The following is a 15,251-nucleotide window of genomic DNA, read 5'->3' on the forward strand; positions in this document are numbered from 1 at the left end:
GGGTTACAGGGCAGGCAGCAACAGACAGAGCCCCTTCCTGGGCTGCGTGACCCTCCGATGGGTCACTGGGACCTCCCACGTGCAGCAAAGAAAGCGCATGAGTGTGTTAGTGCCTGGCACACACCTCGCTGCCCCGCTGAGGGGCTGTGTCAGGACCTAACGTGGCCGCTCAGCTCCATTCCCCCCCCTCCAGAGGGGCCCCTGGGGTGGACCTGCCTCGTCCAGGCTGATCGCGCGCTCCTCCAGTGAAATAGACGCAGCCATAAACCGTTCATTGCTAGCGAGGTTGTGTGCTCCCTGTCTAGGGACTGGTCCACGCTTACCTGGCTTGAGCGTTGGCGCATTCATTGCTCATTGCTCGGTGCTGAGCCGGGCGGCGACATCTCCGCTCCCTGCGCCGCTGCTGGCTGGGCTCAGAATTCAGGCTGTTGACTCTAGCGCCGTGAACCGGGTGAGCACACGTGGTGCAGGCCCTGCACTGGCCCTATGCAGCCACTCTCCCGAGCCTGGGAGGTGCTGAGGTCAGTGAGATCAGGGAGTTGTGGGCGCCCAGCATGTTACGCTCGCCCCGTCTGTGTGCAAAGCTCACCCGCCGGTCAGTGCAACCCGGCTGCAAACAGGCGGCATATGCCCTGCCCTCCGAGTCTTCCCACCATGTAGTTAACAGCAATAATGTCACCACTGCCCGGAATCAGACCGGCGCACGTCTGTGTGTCCTAGCCCCCGTGCCGCACAGCGCCATGCCCTCAGGCTGAGCGCTAGGCGGGACCTCTGCTGCGGTCTCTGCCATGCCAACCCCCCTGTTGCTGGGATGCTGCTGGTGACTGTGTGATGTGATGTGTGTGACGTCTAGGGGGACCCGTCCTGTTGTTAACACACAGGCCCTGCCTGGGGCTGAGACCATTACACCAAGACACCCAGCTGGTCCCGGCTTCTGAACCGTAACAGTCAGCGTGGTTTCCCAATGTGCCGTTCTATGGTCCCTTCCTCTGCGCTGACCTCTCCCCCCATCCCAGCTGATCAAGCAACCCTACAATAACCAGCCAGCTCGGTGCTGCTGAGCGGATCATACACACAAACTAGGGGCTACGGGCCCCGGGTGGGTGCGATGCGCAGGAAGGCAACAGACCGGGTTCCTGGGGCTTGTTATTAAGACGGTGAAATTTACCGCCATGATTTAATTCCCTCCCTAGCAGCTTTCAGCCTGTGGCGACGTGACAGGGTTCAGGCCTGCGTATTCGCGCCCCCTTGGCAGGTTGAGCCCGTCATGTTTGTTTTCCCCCCCACATCGCGCCCAACTAACAACACGGCCGCTTTATTCTCTCTCTCCTTTTGTTCCTTTTGCAGTGACATACGTCTCCCCACGACATGGGGCCATTCTTCATCCCCACAGGACATGATTGATCTCAGCCGATTACCATTTTCCATTTATCTGGGCAGGAGTTAACCTCGTTTTCTTGGTAACCGCATTAGACATTGCATGAATCCTGACTTCACGGAGCGTTTCTGGGAACGGGTGGGGAACCGGGGCAGGGAGTCAATTGCAGGCAGAGGGGGGTGGGGAAGAGAGCTAAGGGGCATGGAACTGACCACGGGATGAAAGGATCCCGGGCCCAGACTAATGCCATGGGCAGCTCCTCCCAGAAACTACCCCCGAGAAATGCCATGGTCACATTAGCTGCCTCCCAGCACTGCTCCGGCAGCTCCCGCCGAGGGGATGCCATGTTCCCCCCCAAGTCTGCCATCCTTTCATTCCAGGCTGCCCTCTATTTTGGAAGCAGGAAACAGCCCAGACTGCAGGGTTCTGGCTTATCGAAGAGCAAGAACAACCCTGCGGTATTTTTCAAATAAATTCCACTGGCAACCCGTCAGTCTCTGCACTTCGGTGTTGCAGGCCAGCAGTGTCTGCACCGAAGCCGGAGAGCTGGGCACAGCCGAGCGCTGAGGGGGCGAGGCCCCCTTCTGCCACAGGTGCTGGGTGTTGGTTTGGGTAAGTCATTTAGATCCAGCCTCAGAGGTGCCGAACTCCTGCTGATGTCAATGGCCTCGAGGCGCCTAAATACCTCCCTGAGCCTCGTTACCCCAGCGATAACGGGGATAAAAGCACTGCTATTAAGACAGGGATGGGGTGAGGATAAACGCATTCGAAGAGCGTGCGGGGACTCAGATACAGGAGCCATATAAGTACTTTAGGCAGTCCTCTATCGCGTGAGCTGAAAGGAGTTCACCATCTGCTAGCACTAGTAGGCCATTACCCCTACATGAGGCATCTACCAGCAAGGAGTCTCAGTGCACGTTTTACAAGCGGGACACGTTTGCAACCCCAAAAAGATGACGGCCTTGTTGTAGCACCTACCATGCTAGGAACACAAGGTCCCAGCTTAGCTTTATGCCGGTGTAAAAGCTGCACCTTAGTTTTCAAAGCTAGACTGATTTGCTTAACTACACCCAGACCATGCCCTGCCCCCGCTCCAGTCCTTCATTACTGGGGCATGGAACCAGGGTCCAAGAGGTTCTGGGCATCCAAACACACTACATTTTGCTGTGGAAAATTCCATTAGCACAAGCCTAGGTTAGTTGCCTGGCGCAGAGACATTCACTAGGGGAAAGCTCATGGCTGGACTAACTCTGCGTCTCTTCCACAGGCCCGGGGGTGTTGTTTGGAATGAAGTTTTTTTCCATTCTCCTTTGACAAAATGGGAAATCTTGAATGAGGAAGCAAGCAATTGTTCCAATCTGAAAACTGTACACACCTGCATGCACAGGTACACACAGACAGGGACAAAGCCGGGCATCCGGACTCAGGAACAAAAAGATGAGCGGGTTTTTCTGTTTTTAAAAGATCAATGAAGTAGTCAAGCAAAGAGCAACCGCCAACTCCACTCGCAGGGTCTGAATCTAGAACGTGGATTTTGCACTGTTTGCAAATCTAAGGGGAACCAGCGCATTGCACGATGGGCTGCTCTAAGGAAGAAGAACGGCCACTTAGCAGCACATGCTGATACAGGAAGGAGGCCAGAGGCCTCTGCCCCAGAGGAAAGGATGCTCGTGGGGAACAGATATTGAACAAGGGACGCTGCGGTCTAGCAGAGGAAGGTCTAACACGATTCAACGGCTGGACGTTGATGTGAGACAAATTCAGACTGGAAATAAGGCCTACGTCTTTGAAGGTGAAAATGACTGGAGCGATTCACCAAGGATCGCGGTGGATTCTCTGTCACTGACAACTTTTACATTGGGGGGTGGGTGCGTTTCAAAAAGCTCTGCTCTAGGAATTATTTGGGGGCAGCTCTCTGGCTGTGTCACACAGGAGGTCGGACTAGATGAGCACAGAGATCGCTCCTGACCTGGGGATCTATGAATATCTGAGCGGTTTGCGTGGGAATCTATTGGCTTACATTCATCCCAGTTCTGACTAGTCCAGGAGAGACAGGCGGTGTTTGGGGAAGGCTCCATCTCCCGCTCTACCTGCTGACATCCATCTTCTCCCACCGCGCTCACCTCCCATTCCAACTAGAGCGACGTGGTGCGGAACGGCCACCTACAGACCGGGTAGTACATTGCTAACCTCTCCAACCCCACCACTTCCATGGGGCCCAGGTCTAGGCACACCAGTCTCAGGCCAGCGCTGGGTGCTGGAGCAAAGGTGCATCGTATTCACAAGCCCACACGCTCCAGGGAGCCGAGACAGCGAGAGGGAAGGAAGGAGAGACCAGGAAGATTTATACTCGTTTAATTAATGTCAAATGTAGTTTACAAACGGGAATGACAAGTACCTTTTTATAGAATATACATTGACACACGATCATTGACACAACTGGAATATCACCTTGTGCAATTGGGGTTCTTTGGGCAAAGAGTTAATTCCTTTTTTTTTTTCCTTTTCTTTTTTTTTTAAGCTCATTGTGGAAGAGGAGAACGCGACCGTCACTTGTTACAACACGTGGCTGGCTCCCGAGGCGGCCAGAACGCGACTCTTCTCTCTCATTTCTCCCCTCAGATCCCCACCCTTTTTAGAAACAGGGACGGCTTTACACTGAGAAAAAAAACATTACTGGTTACATATGGTTTTACAGATACGTACACAGCACATCGCTGCTCCACAACATACGAGAGATCCTTGCTCTCAGCGCCTGCTGGCGAGGCAGGCTCGGCCTGGGGGAACCTGCCCGCTCCCCACTGGCCCACTCCCACCCGCCTTTTAAAAACAATCATTGCGCATTCTCTGCTTCCATGCACCGTGAGATCACAGCTCCAGGACCGAGGGCACCTGCAGCCACTGCTGGGCAGTGGTACCAGGCACGGCCGCCCCACCACGCTGAGTGTATTATTCCAATTTACAAACCAAACCTCCTGACTGCCTTTCCCAGGGCTTAAGTGCTTACAAGCAGGGATACGTCTCAGCGTGGTGCCTGGCATTTGAAGGCTTAACCGCATGTGCAGACCATCTCTCTGCTCGCACCCGTCTGTCTCCTCAGTGGAGAAGCTTCCAAACTTGGACCGTTAGAATAGTTCTCTCTCGCAACCACAGATTCTTCCCCAACTCCCAAACACTGCACACGTCAGCTAGCCGGGAATGGCCACGTATGCCCGGGATATAGTCACACGGGCAAGAGCTGGGCTGTAGTTAGAGGTCGCGGCCTCGAGAACTTTAGGACCCAGGAAGCTCCGAGTTAAGCGACATGGTCTTTGCTGGGGGTGGATATAACTCTCTGAAGGGACAGATTTATTTTATGAAACTGGAGTCCTTTAGAAAGCTACCACTGGACCCTGACAGAGATGGCAGCTGGCAGGAGAAGGCAGCATACACTCAGGCAGGGAAGTCGCGATAGAAATATCACCACTGAGACAAGCTGCCTTGTCACATATTCTGTGACTGCGACACACCAAACACCTCTGCAGTGCTGGGGAGGGCTCTGGATTTGTAAGTTCACCCTCTCCATGGTGGCCAGACGTCCCACACCAAGAAATCCCACAACCAGGAGTCACCTTGGCTTCCAAACTGCCTTAAAATAACCACGGACTTGCAACATTCACCTGTCTAGTGTGTTCTAGTATCTCACCCAAGTTCATGAAGCAAGACAGCTGCCTGGTGAAAGAAGCTTTTAAAAACCCTGGAACAGCAATGCAAGGTTAACTTCACCAACTGTCCCTCCTCCCACATTTCAAAGGCGGGCTAATGCTCTGCGAAGTCACCCAAGCGAGGGCAAGGGCCCCGGCTGGGAGGGCCTGTCAGCGTTCACACAGCCTTGCAAAACGCAACTGGCTCGAGAGGCGTTGTTTGCTTTTTGGTAGACGAGTAAACTCTTCATGAGCTTCTTAGTTCTGGAGGTAACGGGGGCCGAACGGCAACCCTTGGCCGGTGACAATTTTGTACGGCTGGAACTGGAAGCTAAGGACAAGCGAGAGCTGCTGTAGGTGCCGCTGTGGAGGAAGCTAGGAGAAAACTCCCAGGAGGAGGGAATTGAGGCTCACTGGCTGGGAATATCTGAATCTGCTCACCTGAGTAGGTTCAGCGAGGCTGGGGCAGGCAGAGGGTTCTCCTTGCTAACTCCACAGCCCTGAGAAAGGGCCCTAGCATCACCCTTGGCTGAAATGCGGAAGTTACTTTGTATGGTTTGACGAAGAGGAATGTGCACCCTGTCCTTGGAATCCCGGCTCAGGCAAAGATCGACGTCTAAAGCAGCCTTCCACTGCAGCAGAGCTCGTACCAGAAAGTCAGTGCAAACCCGAAGCAGCTCCCGGCCAGCACGATGGACAGAGATGGCAAACAAGGCTCCTGGTGTAGCCGCCTCCCCAGAGAACCCCTCTGGCAGGTACCTTCCCTCTCCTACTGTCTCCACTGCAGGGAGACATTCAGGGCTAGTCCACACCTACAACTTACAGCGGCACAGCTGTACGGTACAGCTTGCTGCTGTCAGAGCGCTTGTGTAGCCAGGCTGCGTCGGAAGCTCTCCCGCTGACACAGCGCTGTCCGTGCAAGCGCGTATGCCGGCAAAACTTGCGTGGCTCAGGGGGCTGGTTTTTTCCACACTCTGGAGCGACAGAAGTTTTGCTGGCAGAAGTGCTAGTGTAGACAAAGCCTTCGGAAGCACATGACGCCGCCTCCTACTCCGCCCTCAACTGTCTCCGCCAGCACTGAGAGCACGAACAGAAGCCGCGCCCCTGAGCTTGTGCCATGGCCCCTCCTTTCGTGGGCACAGGAGGCACTCCGGATCTAAGAACACATCCCTGGGCAGTGAATCCCGTCCAGTGGAAGCAAAACAAGCCAGTGGCAGGTTTTGCTTGGACAGGGACCTGGCCTTCTGTTTTCGTGGGCCAGGGCTGGGTTAACTGAAGCTTTGAGGTGCAGATACCCACCACTGGAGCTGGCCGCCCTTGGCCATGGTCATTCCTGTCTCCTGCCTTCACCTCAACTCCTGCCCCCACCCCGTATGGAAAAGGGGCAAAAACTCCTGAGCCAAACCTTTCCAACCGCTCCCTTCCCCTGATGAGAAACCAAACGCAGTTGTCTTTCGGTGGGATAAAGATTCTATTATAAATAGCCCCATTAGCTACCACTACTGACAAAACACCAGCTCCCCATCTCCCCATAAGTCTTGGTGAAGTTATGGGCGATGCTACAGCCATTCCTAAAAAGCTGTTAACGTCATATCTGAATGAGGAAATATACACCACAGAACATTAAACCATTTATATTATAGATATGTATATATATACTTCTTTTAAACTAATGACTTTAATGCCAAAACTTTGCAGAACCAAGAAAAATATGGGTTTAATGTTCTCTGCTCATTTTTTCTTCTTTAAAAAAAATACAACCAAAAAAAAAAAGGGCAACTTATTAGTATGTAATGTTTGTGTCTATCCCATTTATACACAACATTGTAAACATATATAATCTATATTACATGTGCTTCAGTTTCTGCCCGTGTTTTTTTTCTTTAAACCTTTTTTTTAATCACTAGAACACCACCAAAAAAAACAAAACCAAAACAAAAAACAAAAAACCCCAAAAAAAACAAAAAACAAAAAACCAACCAACCGAACTGCTCAAAGAACACAAGTTACGGGTTATTTAACATCGTGCTGGCGAGGGTCCCTGCCCAGTCTTCTGGGTTGGAGTAGTGAACTGCACAGTCCACGAGAAGGGCTCACAAGCCATCTGCAATGCAAAGCCAGCTCCGGGGAGAGGGAAATCTTGGTTTTAAAAAAGGGGGCATTGCAACAAAGGGTTTGGTTTTGCCCGCTGCAGAGTCGTCACAGGAGGTCCCAACACGAGAGACATGGAAGCTGAGGCTTCCCCGCTGCTCCTTTATCCTCGAGTCCACGTCTGGAGTCTATTTTTTTTTTAAAACGTCTTTTTTTGTTGTCGTTCTTTTCCCCCCGGGTGTGATGAGCTGATTCGAGTAGCCGTGTCCCACCCTCCCGCTGCGTCCTTCATAAGTAGATGCGCCTCAGGTCTCCGGGAGATGTGATGGTGTTACACTGAGGGCAGAGCTTCTTGGCACCCTGCAGCCAGCGGAGGAAACAGAGAGAGAAATGTCACTTAGGAGAGCGAGGTGGTGGGAGCGAGCCTGCACTGGGGATGACGCTATGGAAGCAGGAAAGGCCACAGCCTCCCAATACCCAGGACCCCCATCATGGAAGGAAACAGGCCAGAGGGGTGCCAGCCTCTGAACAGCAGGTATGAGCCCCCCTTGGGGGAATCAGGCACTCCCTTCCCCAACAGAGCCCTTGCCAACAAGGAACGCAGCCTAGGCGGCCACCGGTCACAGGCAGGAGGGAAAGGAAAACCAAAGCCGAGTTCATCCCATTCATGCTGTGACTCATCAGGGCCATTCACTCTGTGCTCTTTTACCCCGGCCCACGGGCCAGCTCTCCTCGAGAGTCCCCATGCAGGGCAATCAGCGCAGACGGTGCTGGGGCAGCGACTGCACAGAGGAAACAGCCAGGAGGCTTGGAGCTGGATTAGCATGTGGCAGAAAACTGAAATCCAGGGCCACAATTAGCCGATTCTCCTCCCAGCCCAACATCTCTGGAGGGCAGGGTCCATACTCCGCCTCCAGGAGGGATCCTCTTCCTATAGCAGCCCACTATCGCTGCAGCTGTCCCTCCCACCCGGCCCAGCTGTGTGCCGGCCCTTGGCTTCGCAAGGTAGCCCACACTTTCTGTGGCTCCGTTGCCACTGATGGCTGCAGTACCGCGGGGAATAACAGTTGCTTACAGCCTCCGTGCTACCAGAGCGGCAGAGGTCCTGGGTGCGACTCCCACGTCTGCCAGGGGCAGCATGTTACACAGAATGACGTCTCTATGGCCGCTGGGGCATTCACAGAACAGGACGACAGGGACGTGTGGAAAGAGACGCTGCTCCTCCAAGCAGAAGGAGCAGCATGGGGGGTGCCAGCCCCATGGAGCGTTCCTGCTTTTCCCCGACCCTGTGGAAGCCCCTTTGTGGGATCCGGAGGGGACGGAGTGGAGGTCTGTAGCTTGCAACCTCCCTTGGCCTGCAGATGGCTTCCCCTAGGTCAGGGCTGCTTCAAGGAGAGTTAATGCAGCCTCCACCGTGACCCCCACCTGCTGGGGTGTGTGTGCAATGCCCCTACACCGGGGAGGAGGGGGCCAGCTCAGTGTCATGGGGCAGCCAATGCTCTGTGGGGCTGGAAGTTTTCTTCCTGACGTTGTGGCCTGGGGGCCTGTGGAGGCTGCACTCTTGCTTGCTCGGCACCACCCAGCAAGGAAGATGGAGACGACCCAGGGGGTTCAGCTCGCTGCGTTCCGGGGCTTCGCAAACCCCGTGTCCAGGGCATGACCCGACCCGGGATTGGAAGCCCCAGACCTATACGAGTCTAGGGCCTGTTCAAACCCAGCCTGCCTCGGGCAGCCAGAGGAGCAGGAATTCCAAGCCCTCTGCACCACGTCACAGAGTCTGTACCTGCAGCCAAGATGGACTGAAACAAGCGCACGCCAGACCCAGATGAGGGTGACGAGCACTGCACTGGCGGGGGCGCCAGCTGTCAGGGATCCTGACCGGCAGAGGGTGTTGATAAGCCTCAGAACTGCGGTCAAGCTAAGCCGGTCATCATCAGACTGGCGGGTCTGACAGACAGCCGACGTAAAGAAATGACAGAGAGATGGCTCTGCGGCAACAGACCTTCCCCTCCAAGCAAGCAGGGTAGCACCGCTGCCGCCCAGGAAATCAGGTGGTGCTGGCTTTAAACGCTAACAGCTGGCACCAAAACACAACCCCTGACGCTTGCGTTGAAGAATCAAGCACAGGCCCTGCCCACCGGTTCATTTCCAGCCAAGCTCCCGAGACAGCAGGCATGGCGACAGACACCGGGGCATCAGACAGGCACACAGAGCTGTACGAAGCGGCGCACGCCAGCCGGTTGCTACGGCTCACACAGACAGACGGACACAGAGGAGGCAGGTTCTCTACGGAAAGAAGGTCTGGGCTCCCTAGAGAGGCTTGTTTTGACTTCTGCAGCTAGAGTGGAAAAGGGGTGTTACGAGCCGTGGGCCCAGCAGGTTTGCGGGCTCTGGACTCAGTGGAAGGGCAGGGCTCAGATCCGCCAGTGGCAGCTCTGATGTATCCACGAGAGAAGGGGTGAACGCGATCTCTGACGTTAGAATTAGCCTCCGCTCTGCTCTACGGAGATAGCTGCACAACCAGCGCACACGGGGCAGGGAAACCTCAAACCCAAACAGGAGCCTCCTCGGACTTCCAGGACAAATTCAGGCTGTGTCTACACTGGGTTTGTAGCCACTGGTGCAAACCACTTAGCGATGAATAAGGATATCTGTGCAGGGGAATTTGTACCACTGAGGCATACCCCAGTGTCCAACTGGTGTAAGTCGTGTCTGCACTAGAAGATTGCATCTCTGCCACTAAGAACCTGGGGCACACAAGGCCCAACTCAATTCACTTCTCGCCACTGGCAGACTCCAACCACCCAGTCGCCTTGTTTTCTGCAGCGCAGTTGTAGCCACGTCAGTCCCAGGTCATGGGAGAGACCAGGCGGGCGAGGGAATACTTGTCTCTCTCCCCACCAGAAGCTGGTCCAGTAAAAGACTCTCTCAGCCACTTGTCTCCTTGTTTTCTGTCATTTACTGAACTTCTGAATGGCCAGAGTTCCAGGGATCACTTCAGTGGAGCTGTGCAGTCCCCACTGATGCAGGTGGGAGATGGAAATGCTCGGTGCCTCTGATAGTCAGAGCTAAAGTATCACCAAAACAACCTCAACCTGCCTTGGTAGCAAAACAAGACACTAAAAACCCCAAGATGTTTGAGCCCAAATTGCTCTCAGAACACGGGAGACAGTGTGGCCTAGCGGCTAGGGCAGTCGACTGGGCGTCAGGAGACCCGGGCTCTATTCCGAGCGCTGCGGTAACCTTGGGCAAGTTGTTTCCCCTCCTATGGCCTCTGCTTCCCCTCCCACCATTTGTCTGTCTGGTCTATGTAGATGTTAAGCTCTTCAGGGCAGGGCCTGTCTCTCACTGTGCCTGGCACCATGGGGTCCACAATGCAAGTCTCTTTACAGAGCCGAGTTGCTCTCGGTTAGTGTCTCCAGGTGCTGCTACCACCACCACACTACGGTGGATGGTCTGAAAATTTACCAGCAAATGCACTTCAAGATGCTTCGTTTATAATCCACCCTTTCGCGTCTCTCTCAAGCCCTGTGTTCTAGATCCAAGAGCTGCAAGTTCTTGTCCTCAATGTTCTTCTACAAAGCAGATCCCCGCTGGCGGGTGTCACGGCAGGGCAGGGGGAAGGATCGCCAATTTTTAAAGCTATTCTCACTCATTTCGGGCTGAGGCTGTCGTGCTGCTGCTGCGGACATTCAGCCCTTTGGGATCTCACGCTGTGTGCATCAACACCGTGCGTTTCAATTCACATCCAACAGAAACACTGGCACGGCTGTGCAGCTCCTCTGCTTGTACAGGGGGTTCCTGCAGCTTGCTGGCTGCCTGACATCCCCGTCAGAGGGCAGGGGGATGTGCCCGAGGAGCGGAAAGGTTTGCGCCCAGCCATCAGTGTCACAAGGGCTCGAGGTGCCACGTTCTCAGCTCCGGACCGCAGTGTGCCCCCAACAAGCAAAAGTGAGCATGCAGCAGGGATCTGAAGGCAGTCCAGATGTGGCTGGCTCCTGTACATCTGTCTCTACCCTTTCCTTCCCAAGAGGCGCTCCAGAGAAGGGGAGCAGTTTGATAAGCAAGAGCCAGTGAAATATTAGTCCCATCGCACCTCCCCACTGCCTGGACGATTACGCAAGGGGAGAGGATTCTTTCTGCAGCACCCACCGCACAGAACGAATTAGTGCTGTCGCTCTGATGGGGGGGGGGGGGGGAGGGGACAGGGCTTGCTGCTCCAGACACGACCAGGTGCTCTCACGCAGTGCTGCAGAGCGTCTCCACCGCTACACCCCTCCAGCCACTCTCGGCAACCAGCAGGGCTGCCTGGCTGGTGCCAAATGCAGCAAGGGGACGAACTTGTTCACCACGTTAGTCAGGGAACCCCCCGCCCGCCATGTGTCCCTAGAATACAGCCTCCTAGAATAGAGAGACAGGCAGAGGCAGCTGAAGACAGAGTCAGATGCGCCTGTGATGCTGTCCAGAATACAAGTGATTATTTCGATGATTATTATTGATATCAACACTGCACAATTACAAGGAACCGTACAGGCTAGCCTAGGTCAGGCACCGAGGGAAAGGCTAAGATGACAATCTTGTTTGTGGGCATGTATCGTCTTTGTACTGTAAGTGATGGATACATGGGATACCTCCGTATCCCAACACTGGTGCTGTGCTACTGGGTTACACGCCCCCAGGCAGATTAGCGTCACAATTGATGACTCCTTGAGGGCCATCAACTATACAATGAGCCCAGGAGAGAAGCCAGGACAGGACCTATGTCATCAGGACATGCAGGGAGTCGGGACAGGCCTGTGGTCAGGGGGACTGCAAGTGCCTTTCCCTGCCCATGTGCTCTGAGCTTATGTTTGAAACAAGCCACATGGCAGACCACAGACTATAAAATGCAGCTGAACCACCTGCATCTTGTCTTCATTCCCACTTCCTACCTCTGGATCAACTCACCTACAACTGAAGCTGTGAAACAAAGGACTGAGACCCACCCAGGTACTGGATGTACACCCGAGCCTGCAAACTCCACAATTCTACTGAAAATCTGATAAATAGAGACTTTAAAGTCATTTATATGTATCTGATTGCTTGGACCAACTAACATCTCCTTTTGTTTCTTTCCCTTCATAATAAACCTTTGGTTTTGGTTACTAAAGGATTGCCTGGCAGCGTGGGATTTCGGGCAAGATCCAAACTAACACTGCTCTGGTAATGTGGCTGACCCTTTGGGGCCCAGGAGAACATTTTGGTAAAGGGAAGAGAGTTTAAATAACTCTGGTCTTTACTGGACCCAGTTGCTGATTGGGAGCCAGAGAGTGAAATGCAGTAAAGGGGGCTGTGTATCTCTTGTAGCGTCTTGATAACCAGTGTGACTGGTTGGGGAATTTAACTTCATCAGTGCTACCCCCCAGTGCTGGGAAAATCTGCTCTCCTTTTGCAGCCTGCCCTGCCCGTGGCATTTTCAAGTGGGCCACCCTAGGCACAGACAGATCACCGGGCCCCAGCGAGAGGCAGATTTCAAACGGGCAGGCTTTTCTGGAGCAGCTCAGCATGTTCTGAGTGACACCTGCACATAAAACGTCTAGGAAAGCGGATTAGCAGCTGGGGGGCCCAACTGAAAAAGGCAAGGGCAACCCTTTTCATCAAGTGCACCTGGTATAACCGAGGACTTCCCAGCACACAGCCATACCGGCCCTAGCTGGGCAAAGCCTCTGCACTGAACTCGTGCTTGTTGAGACTAAAGAGGGGAAAGGAGAAAGCAATTAAAACCAAAGATCACTTTGCCGCTCCATGCTGAGCACAGAGAAGTTTCCCAGCCCCCTGCTCTTCTCCGGGATAACTGCATTAACTATAGATCAGACAGCTAAATGCTGCGCGCTTGAGAGCGACAGCTACAATATTCCCATTTGAAAGCAATCTGCATACCAGGCATGTGCGGTCCAGCTCTCTCCACCCACTGGACCCAGTATGCAGAGGGTCCAATGTACCTGCAAGCAGAACTCATCTGCAGTAGGTGCCATTCCACTATGCAATGCTCCCCAGCACACCGCAATGGCTAGGATGCTCTGGGAATTGTTTTGGGAAGTGCTCTGGCCTGTGCTACAGAGGAGGTCAGACTAGATCAGCACCCTGCAGCCATAGGGCAGTTGATCTGAACCGCCGGCCCTAGGTTCTGAGTCCTTGGGGGATCCCAACCCAAAAGCGTCTGTGCTTTCTGCTTCCAACACAGCTGGGATCTCGCGGAACCTGCCCTTCGCACATGAGATTTCTAGAGTTTCATGAAAACACCTTTCAGTCACATAAGATGGCAGAAAGCCAACCACACACTGTTCCTGCCATTTTGACACACTCTTATCCAAAAATCTAGCCCTGATTAGACTTTGATCTGAGACCTAATCTGGATCCGAACAGTGCCTCAAAGTGACCCGAACCAGACAGCTGGAAATAGCTGTTCTAGTGGCCTGAGGCAGACTCAGACCACAGACACCAGGGTGGATACAGAATCCAACTCTTCCAGGCAGCTCGTAGATTTCTCTCGTTCTCACTACAGGAACGTTGCTGCATCAAGGCAGATAGAGTGTAGACTACGTTGCCGCAGAGGCCAAACCAGCAGGCTGGGTCCCATCCAGGGAAACACTTTGGTGTGGATAATTTCACGACGGGGGAGAACGTCGTTTCACCTGCGCTCGAAGAGGAAGCTTGTTTTGGCTCTCAGGCTGGGGGGTGCCGGAGCGCAAACAAAGCCGTCTTAGCTACTTTCTGCAGCTTGGCCTCTCCAGACTGAACTTTCAGCAGGCTGGCTGCACACGCAGCTGGAAGGCCCAGGGTCTCCGGGTCCCCCTAGTATTTATGTTTAGTATTAAACAGTCCAGGCAAAAATAATGACTTTGGTCTCTTGGGAAGAGCTAATTTTTTTTAAAGCTGACATCCCTGTGCACATTAGCACATGCGCTAAATTCAGAACCCCAAGTTCTAAGTGTTGAGATTTCTTTTTTTTTAAGCACTAAAATCACTTACCACCTTGTTACTTGCATTTGACCATATTTTTGGTGGTGTATAGTATTTATTATTATAGGCAATTAAACTATTCTCTCACACACATGCTCTGGCACAGGGACAATGAAAAAGTATTCGTTCCCCCACTCTTCACCTGCCAGCTGGGGTTACTAAACTTTTCCCTTGAAATAAAAATGGTGTGGAATAATAAGTCACACCTGTCGGCCATTTCTCTCTCTCTCTCTCTACTCCCCACCTCCCCCCTGGGTCCTTCTGTTTCTTTCATCATTGCTCCATGGAAAAGCCTTGATGTGTTATAGTTATGTGCTGGAGTAAAGGCCATCTCAGCTTTTCCGTTATAAACCTCAGTTTTCAGTGGTTTATAAAACTCTGCAAGAAGTTTGCTCCGGGGCTGACACACGGCAGAGAAAAGGGGCTGGGACCAGGATGGGATTTATTTTTTTCCCTCCCTTAATTAAAATTTGGCAAGTGATTGATCCACAATATGGGCTAATCACTTCGGGTAGTTTGAAAAATAAATTAACGAGACTTGCGACACAGACGTTGTTAGGGCTCACCTGGTGCCAGGAAGGACTGGAGCTTTTTGTCTTAAAGCTCCCTCTTAAAAAAGAATTACGCTCTGTTTGTTTTCAACCAGCTAAAGCAAGGAAACTTGAAGTGAGGACTTAGGCACTTCCTGCTGTCCTGTTAGTTTACGAAGAGCGATCAGTTTCCAAATAGAATGCACTACCCAGACACAAAGGAGATTAAGGCAAATAAGACTTCACACACAGAGCACGTGTCACTCGCAGCACAGTGCTCAAAGTGCCCCAAAAGTGCAGATTAGTATCCTTATTTTACAGATGGGGAAACTGAGGCACTGAGCGCCATTGTAAGAGGTGGGAACAGAACATCGGTTCCCCGGCTCCTGAACTAGGCCATATTTCTGCCGCATGCATGGATGTGTGTACACATGTACACAAAATGTGCCCACACAGTGTAGATCATATTTCAAAGGGTGCCATTCATCTGTGCTGGTGTGTTTTGATTTATTTCCACAGCAGTAGAGGTATGCTTGTCGCTTTGCAGACAAATATAAAGCTAGGTCT

General features: G+C 53.0%; 1 protein-coding gene across 2 annotated transcripts in view; it reads right to left on the reverse strand.

The window, feature by feature from the left end:
* Positions 1-3,717: 3,717 nt before the first annotated feature.
* RNF220 (ring finger protein 220) overlaps positions 3,718-15,251 on the reverse strand; it is a 332,511-nt gene continuing 320,977 nt past the window's right edge. For both annotated transcript variants that reach the window (XM_067567892.1, XM_067567893.1), the window contains one exon: positions 3,718-7,512. In XM_067567892.1, the coding sequence (XP_067423993.1) occupies positions 7,441-7,512 (72 nt within the window). In that variant the 3' untranslated portion in view covers positions 3,718-7,440. The remainder of the gene's footprint in view (positions 7,513-15,251) is intronic.

This window comes from Emydura macquarii, unplaced genomic scaffold (assembly GCF_026122565.2).
Source record: "Emydura macquarii macquarii isolate MOO-44397 ecotype Brisbane River unplaced genomic scaffold, CSIRO-AGI_Emac_v2 contig_2805, whole genome shotgun sequence".
NCBI lineage: Eukaryota > Metazoa > Chordata > Testudines > Chelidae > Emydura > Emydura macquarii.